Genomic DNA, 18,361 nt, shown 5'->3' with positions numbered 1-18,361 from the left:
AGCAAAACCATAGCTTTAGCGTCAGCTGATTTCTGCAGCAGTGGGAGCTAATGTGTTAGTTTTTCAGGCCCTTGCAGCACAAAATGTGTAAAACTCCCACGCTAAACTACTCTCACTTGTTTCCGAGCAAGCTCCAGATAACAGAAAATGTTATCTAAGAAGTGTCCTCCTCATTTTTAGACGTTTGAATAGTTATTTCCTGCATTCCACCTAGTTCCAATGCCTTAGCTACCACCGCAGCCTGCAGCATTCATCATCTTCATCTGGGAGACAGAAATCAATTATTTTCACAGCAGCAAGCCTCAACTTCACATTAGGATGTACAGTTTACTCTGCACATTAACATAGTCCAGTGCAATATTTATTTTCCCAAGAGGTTTTTAAAAGGACTTTCTTCTAGGGATTGACTGAGGGAAAGTCTACTTATATTTTTATATTTTAAAGAGATAAGACATTAGGGGCAAATAGACCAAGATGCTGATCTCCACATGACCCTTCATCTTGACGATGACTGAAATTATACTGTACAAGTGTTTGCCTGAGCTTCCTATCATGGACATTGGGAGATTATATTACTGCCTGATGTCTTTCACATCGGTTTCCCTGTGGTCTAAGACATTTATATTCTATTTGTGTATAACCCGCACTCCATGTAACATGGAATTTTCCTTGCTTTTATAGCCAAACCAACTCATATGACTTCTTAATAATGAAACTAGATTTGAATAAAAAACTAACATTTTACAAAAGGAAGCAAACAAAAAAACCTGTCATATGACTGAAAGTAGATTTACAGTTCCAAGTAAGTCCCCAAGAGTCCCTTACATGGCATTAAATAACTCTCTTTAATTACATTCAATCATTCATTTTGATCTTCTGGTTAGGGTGACCTAACTGAGATAATGGGAGGAAGATGGAAATGATGCTACCTGGTCCCTAAGTAGTTTGGAAAATGAAAAACGTAAGCTAAGAGCGTCCTCCTTAAGATTGCTCCAGGAATACGTCATCATCTACCCAGAGTATCAAAGGTCTGATCAGTCAGCTGTAGGGAGAGATAAATGTTTTGGAAGGGACCACCATGGAGCCTTACAAGGCAAAAGGTAAGCTGTTTTTGCAACCAGAATGAAGAAAAGTAGCCAGGATCCAATACTTCTCACCCATTTCTTTGAGCTCATACTTTTAAAGTACAATCACTGAAAGCATTGAAAAAAAAATGTTCCTTTATTTTGCAGCATCTCAAAATGCTTACGCATATCCTGGTGGGTTTTTCAGCGCCTTCAGCATTGTAGTGTGTTTATCTTGAATGTCTTAGATGGTAAAAGTTACTGTTTCTACTGAACTCCACCAGCCAATTCCCAAACATCGCTCAAGAGGGCTTTTGGTGAGTAAATTATCACTTATTATAATTCTTTAAATCTCTTCTATTTTAATGCTTTTATTTCAAAATTAGTTCATCTCAAATTTCATATTTGGTCACTTCTATGGGTTTCACTTAGAATAGAAAAAAAAGAATGTCAGGCTCACCACCACACAGCAGTTTTTTTCTTCCGCATAGCAAATAACTATGCTGTTATGTATTTTATGCACCAACTATCACTTGCACTTGTGAGCCTTGATATGCTACATTAAGAAATGGAGGATCGAAAGTGCTGAACTGGCGAGAGTTACACAAATAAGACTTAATGGATAAGTGACAATCTGTTTGCTGAACTGCCCCCAAAGGAGAAAAAAAAAAAAAAAAATCAATTTAGTAAAGCTGTGTCCTTTACTATTACTTAAAAAGTATAAGGCAAACTTCCTTCACAGATGTATTGCCAGCAGTAGATCAGAACAAAACTATATTTTAAGAGTCTTTGTCTTTAAATTACAAACCACTAAATTTAACCAACTGTATTCTTGTAAATTAGCAGCTTGTACAGAGCAGTGCTTCAGAAATTGTTCCTTAGGAAGGACGACTCTGAGCAGCACTATTCCCTTCAGCACCTGCTGGCCCATGTACCAAGCCCACAGTTTGAGTTCTTTATCTGCAGGCAGCCCAGGGTAACCTTACCTGGGTTAGTGTACAGGTGACTTTCTACAGTTTTTCCAATACTCTGCAGTTTAACAGCTTGAAGGGACTCATCCCCATGCATGACTGTTGGCAAGCTGCCCAGAGCATCGTGAACCAAATTTGCCACTTCTCTTACATCAAAGAGCTTCAAAAGTTCAGAGTAGACCGATGGGAATGAGCTGAGAAACACAGCCTATAGGAAAAGGGCAAAAATGGACAGTCAAATATTGCAGTATAATTTTGACATCTATAAAACTTAAATAACTATAGAAATTTAAGTAACTGTAGAAAAATGCCTGGTTTTATATTTCGGGGTAGTTAATAGCTTTAAAAATGGTCCTATTTTCAGAAGAAATATCCTCACATTCATTAACAGGCTTACACTTGGGACTATTTCCCTTTAAGCATTATCTAATGACTGTTCATTTCTCCCAGGACAAAGTGAAAGTAAAAAGTTCAACTTAGAACAAAAATATTTATACTTTACAGATTCTTCATGATCTATGTGTGAGAGAAAATTTTTAAAAGGATAACAGAAACCAGCTGATATCAGAACAAAAAAATTTGAGTGGAGTTGGTTTGCTTTGTTTTAAGATAAGTAATATAACAGCCTCCATATCTTCCATTTTTCAAATAATGAACATTTTTAATTTGGAGTGAGACAGCACTGGCAGTCTTGGTTCACTTCAAAAATCCTAAAATAGGGTTAGAAATTCATTGGTGAGTATAATGAATATGGAAACAAAACACTGGAAAAGAAAGGAGGGCAATGCCAGAGAAAGGAAGCTAGAACTGACATTCACGTCTTCCCCTCAAATCCTGTTGATTGAGAAGAGCTACTCATACCTCAGACCTTCTTCACACTGATGTCAGAACAAATGACATACAAGCTTAAAGATACTGAAGAAGACTTCCAAATATGGTTGTTTATATAATTTTGCTATTATCTTTTCACTCCACCTGCTTACATGATATGAGAAGGAAGAACCACCTCTCTAGTCTGTCCTCTCTGATTTGCCGTTTTGTTGGAAGAACAATTTTCTACAGAACTTAAGAAATTAATAATTCTTAACAGGTCTTAAACACGTTTTGTTAGAGAAACGGGGGAAGAGTATGGTGTATCTATGAGCTGCAGAAGCTGATAAATCTATGACACTTAATGTAGAGAGCTGTCTCTTGTGTGTTTTGCCTCTGTGCTTTAACACTAGTCAATTAGAAGTCTCAGTTGAAATAAAGATACCAGCTGAGCATTAAAACATACAGTTCAGCAAGACTTAAAAGTTTTATGTAAAGCATGAAAACTCTGAGAGACTTTTGTATGGCTCAAATTCTTCAGTTCCAACGTGGTTAAACTAAGCTGTAAATTGCCCAAACCAGAGAAATTACTTCATTTGTATCCAGCTATATAATTATTATAATATAATTCAAAATTCAATATTAGATTTAGGATTATCTTTGCAAAGCATATTTAGAAGTTGCTGGTATGAAAATTTCACACTATAGGACAAAAGGTATGAGGATAAGCTGAAAATGCCATTTTGCTCCAGCAAAACTGCATTTTCTTTCCTGGAAATATAGGTAAGGACAGGCATACATTTTCTGTATTGGATGTAAAAAGTGGCAATAAGCAAGGCATGCTTTAAAACTTACTTGTAGTTGGGATAAAGCACTAGCTCCTTTGCTCTCTTGGGAAAGGAAGAAGCGTACTGACATAAGAAGCTCTTGAATACAGCAGCGAAATTCCTCCTCATTTTGTCCACCAGTGGCAATAGAGAATAACCTTCGAGACTGAACTATATATTTAAAGATATATTCCTGTGCCTACAAATGTCAAAATCAGAGATAGCTCATAAACGTGAACCAGCTAATCTTTAAATAGAACACAAGCAATGATTATATTGTTCAAATAATGACAAGGATCTGAAACAGGACACCATATTATTTAATTTGATAAATCTTTCTATAGAAACACTAACAACATTTCAAAAGCACATACTCAGAAATGCACTTCTCTTGCCTTTCATAATCTCTACAAACCAGGGAACACTTGGTTTTTTAACAAATGGAAAACTGCAAAATTGTAATACTACCCCCACACACTGTCCCTTGCATGTCTTTGGCTACAAAAACACGTATTGCATAAACATACAAGGCCAATATAAGAAATAGGCTCAAACTTTTGAGCTGTTCTTAGAATTTATCTTCCTGTTAGAAGTTGTTTTCCTGTGAACTGTTAACCAGATAAGACAAAAAAAAAAGCTTAAATTAAGTTGCAAAACTGTTGGAAAGTAAATTAAAAATACAGCCCTTTCTTATTAGCAAGACATCTAAATTAAGAGCAGCATAGAAAAGCACAGAAGGGCACCACATTGATATTTTATTTCCAGACTGTAGCACCTGTCCCAAATGGAATTATTGTGTTGTACAACTCAGCCTGACTCCACGCTGTGCTTTGTTGATGGTACAAAACAGGACAACAACAGCAACCAAAACCACCATTTTCAGTAGAATTCCCCAGTGTCAGCTGTGAATCATTAAGTCAGCATGCATGTCTGCCATTTAGATTCAGTTATGCAACAGACGTTAGTACTACCAATACAATCTACATTTGCTTTCTTAGCTCTAACTCTTATTCATGTATATCCTCATTCAGTACAGAACATAGAGCTCCAGAATCTAGTGGTAGTAAGCTCCATCGATCAACTTACTGATAAAAGAGAACGATGAATAAACTGACCGCACTGAAAGAGTCTGCAACTCCCTAGAATTAGTACTACCACTCCATCATTTACACATACTCTGCTTCATCTTCTGAGTTAAACCTGTTGGTAAAGTATGAATACATCATTCAAATATATAATTGCCTTCGATGATTTTTATTACCTTTAGTACTTCCTGTATGTGCTCGTGCAGCTCCACTTCGGTGACTCGATCAATATGCCACTTCAGTACTTTTATAAGATCTCTAGAATACCACATCAGAAAGTATTATAACACAGAAGTGGGAGAAGGGTTAACTTTGCATTTAAAATGCAAACGAATATCTGTTACACGAGAAACACTGACAAAATAAAAAATATATTATTAGATTTTGCTAATCACTACAGGCCCAATATTGCACTTAGTTTTCAGTCTGCTGAAAGCCACCTAGTAGATCTCTAATGAACAGGAAATAATACCAGCATTACATATGCAGTAGAATGATTTTGACAGGGATACATAAGCTCAGTTAGATCAGAAGAGTACCTGCCAGCATGGACTATCGCTGCGATTCCATGAATCGATTTGCAGTCTCATTAAACTGCATTGGTTTTAATGGAAGTCTAGGGAGCAAATAAATACAGAGTGCAGCAGAGTAAGTGATGCTTATTAGTGCACTGCTTTACACAGACAGTGAACACAGTTGCAGCAGGATGATGTTAAGGCTCCTATGTTTTTCAAAGTAATTCAAATAAAGAAATCCACTGAAGAAAAGGATTTAAAAATGAAGCCAATGTTAGTGCATTAGGAAGTAAACTTTCAGGTAACTGAAAGTTGCTTTTCTCTTTTTTGATGGCCTAAATCTGGGCATTCATACAAGCATTGCATTTTATTTCTAATGATACCATTTAATTTAACCTAATGATTGATTCTGCTTAGTTTACCAATAACTGTCAGATAGAAAAAGTACAGACTTCACCTGTATGCAAGTGCTCCTGCAAAATGACTTTCAATGTAAGTGTCCATAACTGGCTTAAAGTGGTGAAACTTGCTGTCCTGCAGCAAATTTATTATGTGAACCTAAATGTGAGGAGAAAAAGAAAAGAAAAAGCTTTTTTTTTCCTCCCTTAGTTCTTATATAGTGTTAAGCATCATCACAAAATGAAACTTACCAAACAATCAAATACTTTTGAACCATATTTTTGAGAGTTTTCATCTAAAATCCCAAATAAAGTGTCTAGTGTATCTTGAAGAAACTGATTGGAGAGAATAAGAGACAGTTTGTTATTAAATAGATATTTTTGTGACACACAAATACATTATTTCCCTCATATTATCTAAAAGGATAGAATGGTATGTACCTTCACTATTTCTGAACCATCAATTTCTTTTAATTTTGAGAGGCAACCTGCAATTTTGTCTGGGTGGGTTCTCCATTTCAGAAGGTCAAGCATATCTCCTGCAAAAACAAAATGCAAGATTAAAGCTGGAAGCAAAGCAGCATTTCAGATTTTAAGTTCGACTATTACAGTCTGCTCAGCAAAACTTGGTTTCATTAAAACAAAAGAAAACATCTCAAGATTTGCCCAAAAACAAATTCTCATTCCATCCCACAATTGCTCTACCAATAGAAACATAAGAATGTGGTACTGGGCCACTAAAATCAGTCTTCTGTGGCAAATATATGATGCAATCTTGTTCAGATATTTGTCAACTACCATCTTAAGAAAAGGAATTATTTTGCTGCCTCTTGTCCCATTGAAGGATGCCTTCCAGAGCCGTCATCTGACGGCTAGAAATGGTCTCCTAATTACTAGTAGTTTGTATATATTTAAAATACCCATCTTCCTATGTCTTTTTAGAGAACAAACACAATGCCTCTAAGATCCTGCTTTATTAATAAGCAACACAATCTTTTCTGGAAAATAAACTCTACTGAGCTAAAACATACCTGAGTGTCTTTGCACTTCCTCCAGTTTTAATTCATTCTCCTTCAGCTTTCTTGACCAAAATGGTAACTATGTTACAGACAAGATTATATCGCTGTTTTATGTATCATTATCAAGCTCATATGTCTGTTGTAAACACCTGACACTTATGTTCTAGAATTTGGGGGTTTTTTTAGGTACATCATATTGGTGACACAAATAGGTCCTTCTCCTGTTTAATACTGTTCAGCTGCCTGACTACAAAACAATCCCCAAGAGTCGCCATTAGGGCAAGATCCTGCCTTTTGTACCATTAGATTTGATCTAATTTCTACTCTTTCTTTCAAACCAGAGTTACCTTGTTTTGCCTGTATCAGGTTTTGATTTTGTCCCTCTACACTGATGAAACCTTTCAACTACATATTAGCAGCAAGTTTCATTAACAGGCTCTCTGGAGTCTCAGGTTTTAGTGAAGCAACTCCCATCCCCACCCCTTCCACCCCTCCAAACAAGAGATCAATCCCAGGCCTAATTCTTCAGATCTAGTAGTATTTTCCTTCCACTCAGGAAGGAAATTCCTTCCATTACCGTGCAAACTGCTAGTACCTTTTTAGCCCTTATTTACCAGTTCTTAAATTCTTATTCTAATATCTGTATCTTTTCTAATTTCCCATGTGGTGTGTTATTGAAGTCCAGATGGTTTAGATCTGCTATGTTTCCTCTGAAGAATAATAATTAAAAAAACTTTGAAAAGAAAGATTAAGAAGTTTATTCTGGCATGATAGGTCTTTGATAAACTCATCTTACAGCACATTCCATTTAGCTACATGTGCATTTTTTCATCCATGATTTCTTGTAAATACTTGCATAGAATTCATAGGAGAGTGATGGCCCAGTTAACATATCTGCTTTTCCACCTGTCTTAAATGTAGGTATTACATTTATTACTCTTAGGTCATGTGTTATTGCTTTCAGCTTCAAATACGTACTAAAAAAACCACCTGGCTATGAGATTGGGAATTTCATGTCCCATATCATTCAATATCCTAAAATACAGTTTTGCAAGCTTGACTTGGCTTTTCAGCAGTTTTCACTTGATCCTAATCGTTGCTGAACTCTGACACGTTGCTGTTATTTTTCTCCCTCCTGTGCAGGTTCTCTGCTTATTCCTCATGTTTTCTGCCTGTGACTCACTCGCTCGTGTCTGCAGCACTCCTTTCAACTTGTATTCAGAGCACAAAGTTCCACATATTTTTGAACCACTGAATTAAATAAATCCCAAAGCTCCTTTACATTGACGTTTACTGCTTCCATCTTTCACTAACCAGCTTTTCAGAATTTCTCAAAGCCTGGCCGTTTGAAGCAGAAAACCATAACCACCATCCAATCATAGAATCCTTCCATCAGTTTAAGATGAACCACTGGTCTAGTTGATCCCTGTCCAGCAATGTCTTAGAAGGATCCATTTCTTCTGAAATGTTCTCAGTACTTATCAAACTAAGTAGCTAATAGCAAGTGTTCCTCTTGGTTCAGCAACTATTTGGGTGCTTGCTACCACAGACTGTTTTCACACTCAAGTAACATTTGAGCCACACCCAGCTTTGTTTTGCTCCAGGAAAGCTCCTTTCTCCCACAAGAAGAAATGAAGTAATATTTCTGTCTTTAATAACATTAAATAAATCTCCACCTATATTCAAATCTTGCCAGAGGTGCTAACAGCAAACACCCTACATGCTATTCCACTAATATTTTGCTGCCTTAATTGATTTTGGTGAGCGCGAATTGTTTTTATGCATTTATTGTTTTTATGCATTTATTGATTTTGGTGAGCATGAATTGTTTTTATGCATTTATTGTTCTTACGCATTTATAAGTTTCTTTTTTGTTTTGCAAGACCCTGTGCTAGTATGGAATGATTTGGATTAAAAGAGATCCTTGAGTTGCACTAAGAGTGCTGAAGAGCCCCACATGTGCATCAGAGACACATCCCAAAGATCAAGGACATACGATATGTCTTATTATTCCTTCTGTCAGGACTTTTCAAGAAACAAGCATTACAAATCCAGTGAACTGCATTTGTCTGTTGGATAATTAAATGGACTTCTACACTTCACTCTGTTTAAGCCTCAACTTAAGTTGAAGAGTAACAAGACTAGCTAAAGCTGTCAGTTCATAGCAGGAAAAATATTTCTTTACAGGTTTGCTGGAGGAACTTGGTGGGAAGATAGTTAACACTCAATATTAGGGATTTGTTGGGGAATTAAAAAAGAAAGAGAAAGCAAATGTCAGACACTCACTTCAAAGCACTTATTTCAAGGAAAATGCTAAGGAAGAAAGACATTGCTGAGATAACATTAGCAAATAGCCCAAGCATAAATGACATGAATAGAAAATCTGACATGTGAATCACAAGGGGAAGGGATAGCAATATGTCATGTAAATAGAGAAATGAGAATATAAAATTGTCCCCCATAATAGGCCCACTAGGAAAGCATACTTTTGAAAAGGGGAAAAAGTCAATGCTGCTGATAAATTTTGCTGAAGAAGAAAAACATTTCCAATGCCTTCTCTTATTCATGATCAGATTTGTACATTAAAAATAGGCTACACCTGACCTACCATTTCTACCAAACAAACCACTTCCCTTTTCAAAGTCCGTAATTAAAATCCAAAGTGCTAGGTTTAGGAAAAGGTTTAGAATCATGTGTATAAGGAAGTGGTTTGGGATGATCTTCCCATCCTTCCTATAAATCCTGAGACATCAGAAATTGGCCTGGTGTAGCACTACTGCACTTCTTAAAGGAAAAAGCCAAATTCCAGAACTGGTGGTCTGCATTCATCTTCCAATAGGCTGCTTCTGTGGTTTCAATCGCTCCCTCCAAACTGGGGTTACTCTGGAAAGCTGCCCTGTTACTTTTGTTTTATTAAATCACCAGTTTGGCTTTTTTTAAATGCAGGTAGATGGATTACACCTCTGCCTTGCAATAGACATGCTGTATAGTATGTTGCTCTGCTGATGAATAGCTGCTTATTGGGGATGTGCCCATCAGTGCTGAGAAATGAGTGGATGCCAACTTGCTAAAATAGTCTGACTTGCTGGATGGATCCTGAGTCTCTGGCAGGCACAGAGTCCTCCTATATGTCAAAAACTAAATAAGACTGTATTGATAACTACTCAGTAGAAAAATACTATGGTCTCTCTTGCTCTTTTGGGTTTTTTTAGGATGATGAAATGTAACTATCCTGCTAGCAATATAATATATAAAAACTGGTATACTTTTTTGTTAACATTAACTGATTAACTACCCAGGATCAGAAGTCAAGCTAAGGAAAAGCCGACTGGCAGATAGATTAGGTAAGGACGCATTCTTATGAGATATGTTGATGAACGCACAGACTCCCCCAGTTAGAAGGTCTCTGAAAATTGTTTGAAAACAATCCTAAAAACCCCTCCAAAGTACCCAGGGTAAGGAAGTTATGGATCCCAACAACTGGGACTCAGCCTCCTTTCCCCAGTCCCCATAATTTTAATATGCATGAGAGCTGATGGCATGTGGGAACAATCGGTGAGAGAATGACAGCTGAGTAAAATTTCCCAGCAAGCTAGTAAAGCTGTGCCCTAATTCAGTCACACCCATAACAAGTCTGGGTTTGAGGTCCTCCCCCACCCCATGGCCAGACCAATAGCATAATTTTCAATTCATTTCCAGGCTGGACATTGTTGTTTGTAGACACAGGCAGATCTCTGAGAACTTCAGAAAAATCTCCAGACTTAAAAACAGATTAAAAAATAATCAGCAATTTTCAAAGATACTAATACAAATGTTTACTAAAAAAATAAATACACAGATCTTTTTACTCTTGTATTTTGTAATAAATATGCTACATTCTCTCAGGGATAACTGAAGTAAAGCTCACATGACCAAATATCCACATGCTTTGCTCTAAGTTCATTTTCTGAGCATGCAATAGGTTTTGGCAAATTTTTGTTTAAAAGAATGGGGATTTGGAAACTCACCAAGATGAACTTCCCAAAGAAGATCCTTGGAGAAAATATGAGCCTGTCTATTGAAAATATTTCCACCCTCTGAAGTACTGCTGAAATAATTGTTAACTCTTTCAGAGCTGAAAAGGGGATCAATATTATTCAGATATTCTACACCCTCTTACTCAGAATATGGTTAAAAAAAAGGAAATTGTATGCCCTATGTCACACATCTACTTACATTAAGTACAAAATAACTCCTGTACCGTGAACATAAATTAGTATTATAACCCCAGACAATAGCGCAACTATTTATTAGTGAGACACTTAAGTTCCGGGCAGCACTTTCATGCATGTGTAAGTACCAGTAGATTCATGTGATTTCCTAAATCAAGGCCTTTAACTGAAGCAAATTTAGTCTCTTGATTGCCTATTAGCAACCTTTGGGAAAATCTTTTGTTGGCTAACTTTTATTACTTTGAAGCTAATTGCTATGAGAATACAGAATGGATGTGCACAGTGAAACAGACCACTTACTACTTGCACATAGTTCTATTTTGGACACTTGCTACTAAATGGTGAAAATTAAGACAATTACTTCAATTTAAAAAGCTGCTCTAGTTGTTGCTAAACACCTATAATCAATTTGCAAGCAATTAGCAATTTTATCATCAAACATGTAAGAAGGGTAAAGACACAGTCATTCACACACAAGAGAGAGCTAAGCAAGATCTTAAAACTGTGATAAACAGCTCAGAAAAAGTAATACAAAACTGTGGGGATATCAAAGAATGGTCAGAAACACATTACCAAGCAGATACACAATATTTAGAAATTTGTGGAAAACTGTTTCAGTTACAAACTGTAGTTAATATGGCAAATAAACAAGAATCTTAAGACTCTTATACAAAGCAATGGTAAAGAGCGCAAACACATGTATTTCTATCTGCTGCTCTTATATCCAGTGTATAAGATTGTGTTAAGCAGTAGTAAATGCTTGTTGACTTTAAGGCAGAGAATTGATACAACAAAAAAGCAATATGTGCCTAATTAAAACCAAATTGCCACAGCTTAAAGACTACAATAAGTATTTCATAAAAACTCTACAACAAACAGATTAAGAGGTTTTGTAAAGCAGCTGGGTTTTGATAGTTGATTCCAAGAGTGCTGCATTTGATTCCAATATCATGTTAATCTAAAAAGAATTCTTCAACTACTTAAAATCACTGGTTTATTATGTTGCATTGATTTCCATCTGGATATAAAAAGTTATGAAGAAAACCAGTTTGTAAAACGGATAGAACATAAGCTATTTCTGAGTACATCCATGCTTGCTTGGCACAGAAAAGGCTAGCTATCACACTCATTTGAATTCATCATGTTTTAAACAATCAACATATCCTACCATTTTGTGTGAGTTTAGTGGAGCAGAGAAAGGATGTAATCCAGAAGGACTCTTTAGTGGTTTTTACTGCTTGGCTGTTGTTTCCTAGGAAAATTCCCTTTGAAAAGGGGAGTTTGAGGTAGCGACCAGAATCCTGAAGGTTTGTGTTTTCTTCACACTGTGAAAACAAAACAGTTAAAATAACTGTACTGCATAAAAACAAAGGACCAAATCCCTAAATTATATGAATTATTATTGTTTCTCTGCCAGAAATTGAAGAATTTTCACTATGCCTGTTGCAACTTTGTTTTTGGATTATAGCTTCATATCTGACATTGACATCTAACAAATTTGCACAGATTATGTCAAATTAATAGCTACGAATTTTGGAGTTAAAATCTAAAACTTATCTGGGAGCTTATCAAATCCTCTGAGCAAAGAGATAACTGTTAAATGTGGAAACAAAAATTCCACAAAACTGAACTATCTCTAAAAATTATAACATTGAGTAGATCTGCATAAATGAGACTGCTTGATTTTCCAACTTCAGCAATTCAGTAAGAGTGTATCGTGAGGTTCACGTTGTGTGTTTTAATTGAATTTAACTTTGCGAAATCCATTATAAATACAATGTAATATAATAGTAAGACTTAGTAAAACCAGTGCACTGAAATACATACCTAGATTAAATTGCAGTTTGTAACAGGAAGCTTAGTATTAAACAATCAGCAATGGATATTTTAACGATGACAAGATTATCACTCATTTGGTAATGAACACAGACTTTCTCAACCTAATGTTTCTGGGCATTTAAAGTATGTTCCACAGGAATCATTACAGCTAATGATTACTAATTCAAATTACCTTGTGTACAATGAGTTCATGGGTGCCATCTGGCAGAGTCCTCCCATTTTCCTGCATCAGGGGCACGAAAGAAAAGCCAAACAACTTCTTCTCACCCTTCTCTTTTGCTGAAATACATATGTAAATAGCAGCACTTGAAGTTAATATTAGACATTTTAAACAAAATAAATAGGTATAATACAACATAAGAAAGTATACTGGAAGCTATTTGCAGCTAGTGAGACTAAGACTATCTTAAATTTCTTTTCAGATTTGCCCATTATCTCCTGTAATGGTTTCTTTTATCTCACTGTAAATCAGAAAGCAGTATTCTGGAATGATTTTGTATTTATTAAAAACAAATTATGGAAGCTACCAAATATGCAGTCCTAGCAATATATAGAATGCCAGGAAATGCAAATGAATGTGAACTAGACAGTCCAACATGAAGAGAAAAGGGTTTTTTTGGTGACAATTATCCCATATAGTAGCTTCTACCTACTGGTCTTCATTTTAGGTCAGCCTCAGGCTACACTGCACTGCTATTTTCAAGTCAGTCATCTGCCTCTATAGATATGACTGAAGATGTCACTGTTCCTTACATGAATGTTAGACAGCAGATAACATTTTCAAACTTGGATGCCTAAGCTCAAATTCTAAAACTCATCTATCACCTAAATATAAAGCATACTACAAAACACTAAGATGGCACAGATTTTACTGAGGCCAATGAGTAGCTTATAAAAGCAGCTTATAAAGGAAATCTTAAGAAATCAACTCAAATTTCTTCCTATGTTATGTACCCAAGTTTATGTACCCAAAATGTAAATAGTTTATATACCCAAAGTTTATGTACCCAAAATGTAAATATATTTAAACTTACTGCGTGTGCCACTATCCACAAAGGCAATACAAATAATCAAATCTTGCTATATCTACATCACCAAAAAGAGCCAGACAACACCAGCAGTTTAAAAGATGTACAATTTTATCCACCTTTCTTTACAAGCTTGAGAGCAGTCAGGACCATAGCTATGAAACCTGTCTCACATACCTTGGTATGCAGAACGTGGACCCAGACCTCAATTTTTACCTCAAAATCATCTCTAAAATTGTTCAGAATGTTCAGAGAATTTTCGAATTTTATAAGTAAAAAAAAGAAAGCAATACAAAAGTAATGTTAACTGACCATGACGTATCTATGTACATTTCCCATTGGTTGGATTGCTAAACACGTACAAAGGAACAGGTATAATTTTGCATAACTCACCAGGTAAATTCTAAATTTGCATTTTGAGTTCACCTGAAATTCTGTTTACATTTGCAGCTGCAATGTTGTCTCTTTCTATTTAATAAAACTAGACTGGTTTCTCCTGGTATTTAGGTTTACACCAAAGCACTGAGTTCCACCAAGTAGAGCTGCAAGCCTGGGAAACTGTGTCATGAAAGCGTTACAGAGAGAGTTCATGCAGCTGTCTTTTTCCTGAGGTATTACGGAAACTCATGTGCTGACTGCAGCTGTAACGGAGAGGACTAGCAGAAGTCGTGCACAGCGCTTACTGGAACAGTGCCGGAATTCACAGCGGATGTGGGCTCCTCTGAATTTATCCACGGGAATGGGAAGTTTCAGCAGCTCAGCCCATCTGGGACCATTGTTATGATAAAGCACAAAGGAATGGTACTCGCTGGCTGGTGGTTCTCCAGAGCCGAATGAGATGAAATCCTGATGAAGAAAAAGCATTGATTAGAGATTAAAGGCAGATTAGTTCACTGGTAAGAGGTCATCAAGGACTGTTCTTACAAGGAAGACTATTTAGTATTTACATTTATATCATGAATGCCACACATATTATAATGCTCAACATCTTTAAACCCACAAAAATAGCAGCACTTTGTTAATATTTGCTGATTAGAAAAAATGGCAAGAATCATCCACACCGATGAGAATCGAAGTATTATATAGGGGGACCTGGCTGATTAGGAAGGCTTAAGAACAAATGTGATGTGGAGTCCCATGACACAGCGTGGTCCATCCAGTGTTACGCCCAAACAACAAACAAGAACTTAACTGAGACAAAAACAGCCCAGGCTTAAGATCTTTAGTCCTCTGAAATAAGCCTGTAACCCTGCTGTTAGCAGCGATATGTCCCAGCATGAAAAAAGAAAAAAATCTGGATTCCCCGATTAGGAAGAAGCAAACTATTGCTTGCCTTTGCAATACCCATGATAGTCTCTCCATAGCAAAGTAGGCAAATGGATTTGTCTAAGTTCTGACTTGGGGATACCTATTAATTCTCTGTGGGAAAGGTAAGCTGTAGCTTTTCTCAGCAATTGTAAGGGATCCCCTTTGCATCTCAATAGCCTTTATTTTTTTAAGAGTATATATATAAAAAAGAAATATACACACACACATAAGTATATAAAAACATACATACATTGCATGCCATGCATTTATATGCACAATCTCACTTCACACATACGCACACACACACATACAATTTGCAAAAGACTATTTGTGTCAGCCTTTCTTCATTTTGTCAGCCCACAGAGCTCAACATCATGCAGAACATGTGAAAAAAGTACTTTCAAATAAAAGGAAAAAAAATGATGCCAAATATGCATGAAAAGGTTGAAGGTGAACAGAAATTTTTTGGTACAGAAAAAATCTGAGTAACAGTCATCTACTAATGATTAAAATATAAACCAGTGCCTGTTTGTAAGCTGTCACCAGCAGCATGCAATCACATCTGAAGAAAGAAAATTAGTTTATTCTTTTATTGATAGACAGTAGTGATTTTTTTGCAGCAAGGATCTCTGATTTATTAAATTTAGACAAAACATTGAAAATGATCAAAACACGTTCTGTGTAACATAAGGAAATGCATACCTACTAAGAAGAATTATTATGAAATAAAACGTTCTCCAAAACTTGATCTTGCTTCAACATTTTCCAGCATCTTAATGGAATAATTAGTTATTTGGTTGGCAATTATAGGTGTTTATCTGAATCAAGTAATTGATCACAGAAATAAAGCAAACTTGCATTTTATAAAGGTTTTAAGCAAAGCAGAAATACTTTGAATATCTAAAGACAACAAAAGATAAACATGACCTTTCCAAAGAAATTTTGTACTCTTCAAACAATGCCACAGATGATTTAAATCTGAAAAAGTGTACCAAAATTAACTGCAGGAAGGAAAAACAAAAAACAAAGATACCTTTAAAATTTGACCACTGCTATCCACGACGTGCATTGTCACTTCCACATTTCTGGCTACACTTTTCCCTCCTTTCTCAAATTCTCCTCTTTCTACAGTGATATATAAATCATTCCTCATTTCACCTATTAGGAAAAAACCAAATAAAACACAAAGTGTGCCCAAGTCAGTTCAACTTGCTTACTTTTTGCTTTTAGTACTTTAGTAGACTTTTATCTTCTCTTCCAAAGGATAGTATACTGATATATTGTGGGTGTGATTTCTGGATTTTAAATAATAATTTTTTTCATAAACCAACAGAACCAACAAAGCTTCATCCCTCTACAAGCACCAGATACTATCTGCCATACTAAACCAATTCTAGGGGCTTTTACTTATCTGTTAACTCTTTTTGGTCTTTACAGTGGCATCTCCAGCTATATGGAAGCTGGTGTCTAGCTTCACCTCATTTAATTCCTCTTGTGATCTAAGGCAATATTAATGTTGTTTTTTTAAAATTTGTAATCTTTACATTTATCTGTTTAATATCTACTTGAAGAACTGATGACAACTTTTTTACACTTAATCCTAATAGAAAACGTATGCTTTGAAGAAGCAAAAACCAAGAGGTTGGTGTTCTTCCCATTAGAAGGGCAGGCTTCCCAGATTGCTAGCATTCAAATCTGTCTTTCTGATCTAAAAGATCTCAACATATTTTACATTGACAGGGTGTTCTGAAGTTTTCTAGCAAAAAGTTAGCTTAGTTAGCGTATTTTTTGCTTGTTGGAAAGGCTTCTGAGAAATTAAAATCTTCATCAACACATTCAAACTACAAATCGAATACAGGCACAACTTAAGTGTTACATAGTATGTACAAGTTATTAAATACTCCCAGCATGTTTAAACTGAAATTCTCTGCCCATTCATACATTAACATGCTAACTATTCTGTCAGACTGTAACGAGATCTTCTGGATGAGATCAATGGTTATTTTATTTTAGTTTCAGTTGACACAAACCACAAAGTTTATAGTTGATGAAAGGAAGAAAGATTGTTTGGCAGTTGGCAGGGTGGGGTGGAGAAGCAGTACTGGTGGTGACTGGAGTGGCATGGCAGGGAAGCCCCTGTTCTCTCTGAAGACACTATATCTATTTTTAAAAAGTGGAAACTAATCTAGCTCTGGACAAACATTACTAGAAATTGGAAGCAATTAGACTTTCCTTGTGAAACATTAGCAAAATGAAGGATGAAGAGCATCATAATTAGGAGCATCTTCTAAAATTCCGATTTCTAGATTCGGTAGAAAAAGAAATTGAGACTATATGCTTTCATCTAGTGAAATGCACGTTTAGCATAATGGGAATATCCTCTTTTAATAAAGCAGATTTTCACTGAGCACTAGTGAAAAAAAATCAAGTGTGACAGTTTTGTGTATTTATAGGTGTACCACTTAGAAGTCAAACATGAGATATATATATTTTAATTAATTTTACCCACAGTACAAGTATCTCACTGATAAATAATTAGTGCATCTTCTATTTCCAGCTTCATTTTCATGTGCAGCAGAATTTGACCTGCTTGAACTTTCCAGGATACTCTCAGGTTTTACATTTCTTGTATTTATTTTATCACATGCAACTCTCCAGTGATTTTTAAGTGCGAGAAACAATGATCTTGCTAGTCTAATATTTTTATAACATTATTCCATCATTGTATGTAAACTAATCAAATGATTCCTCCAAAGCACCATCTAAACCATTGCCAAATGAAAAAAAAAAAATGGTAAAAGAGGAAACTTCTATATTATGAAGCCCTCAAGAACCACGCCCACAAAAAAAAAGGGGGGGAAAATCTGCTATTGCATTACCTTATTATCAATTAACTTCTGAAACAACTATGGACAGAGGCTAGAGTACAGCTAGACAGAATGAACAGAAATGAATACCAGGACCAGATGGCATTCACTTAAGAGTTTTGTGTGAAGTCAAGGATGAAGGAGCTGAATTACTAATAAGTATGTGCAATCACTGAATCAGTCTCTGGTTCCCCGTGGGAACCAGGTTCAAAATAAGCAAAAGGTGGTGGTTATTCAGGTAATGGACAGCAAGACTTGTAAAAAGAAAAAAAAACACAAAAGCAACCCCAAAACAAAAAACAAACACAAACCGAAACATTTCCAAAGGATGTTGTGAATGCAAAAAATGTATAAGGGTCCAAGGGAAGAACGGAGAAGTCGTGGAAGGAAGATCTGCTAAAGCATATGAAACAGATGAT

The 18,361-nt window shown here is 35.9% G+C and overlaps 1 protein-coding gene across 1 annotated transcript in view; it reads right to left on the bottom strand.

The window, feature by feature from the left end:
* Positions 1-18,361, bottom strand: part of DOCK4 (dedicator of cytokinesis 4) — a 224,539-nt gene that overhangs the window by 78,274 nt on the left and 127,904 nt on the right. The window contains 10 exon segments of the mRNA XM_059817216.1: positions 2,051-2,243; positions 3,701-3,871; positions 4,934-5,015; positions 5,730-5,830; positions 5,923-6,006; positions 6,112-6,209; positions 12,069-12,225; positions 12,912-13,018; positions 14,451-14,613; positions 16,109-16,233. Coding sequence (XP_059673199.1) covers positions 2,051-2,243; positions 3,701-3,871; positions 4,934-5,015; positions 5,730-5,830; positions 5,923-6,006; positions 6,112-6,209; positions 12,069-12,225; positions 12,912-13,018; positions 14,451-14,613; positions 16,109-16,233 — 1,281 coding nt within the window.

The sequence above is a fragment of the Gavia stellata genome, chromosome 4 (assembly GCF_030936135.1).
Source record: "Gavia stellata isolate bGavSte3 chromosome 4, bGavSte3.hap2, whole genome shotgun sequence".
NCBI lineage: Eukaryota > Metazoa > Chordata > Aves > Gaviiformes > Gaviidae > Gavia > Gavia stellata.
This window is presented reverse-complemented; position numbering and strand designations above follow the sequence as displayed.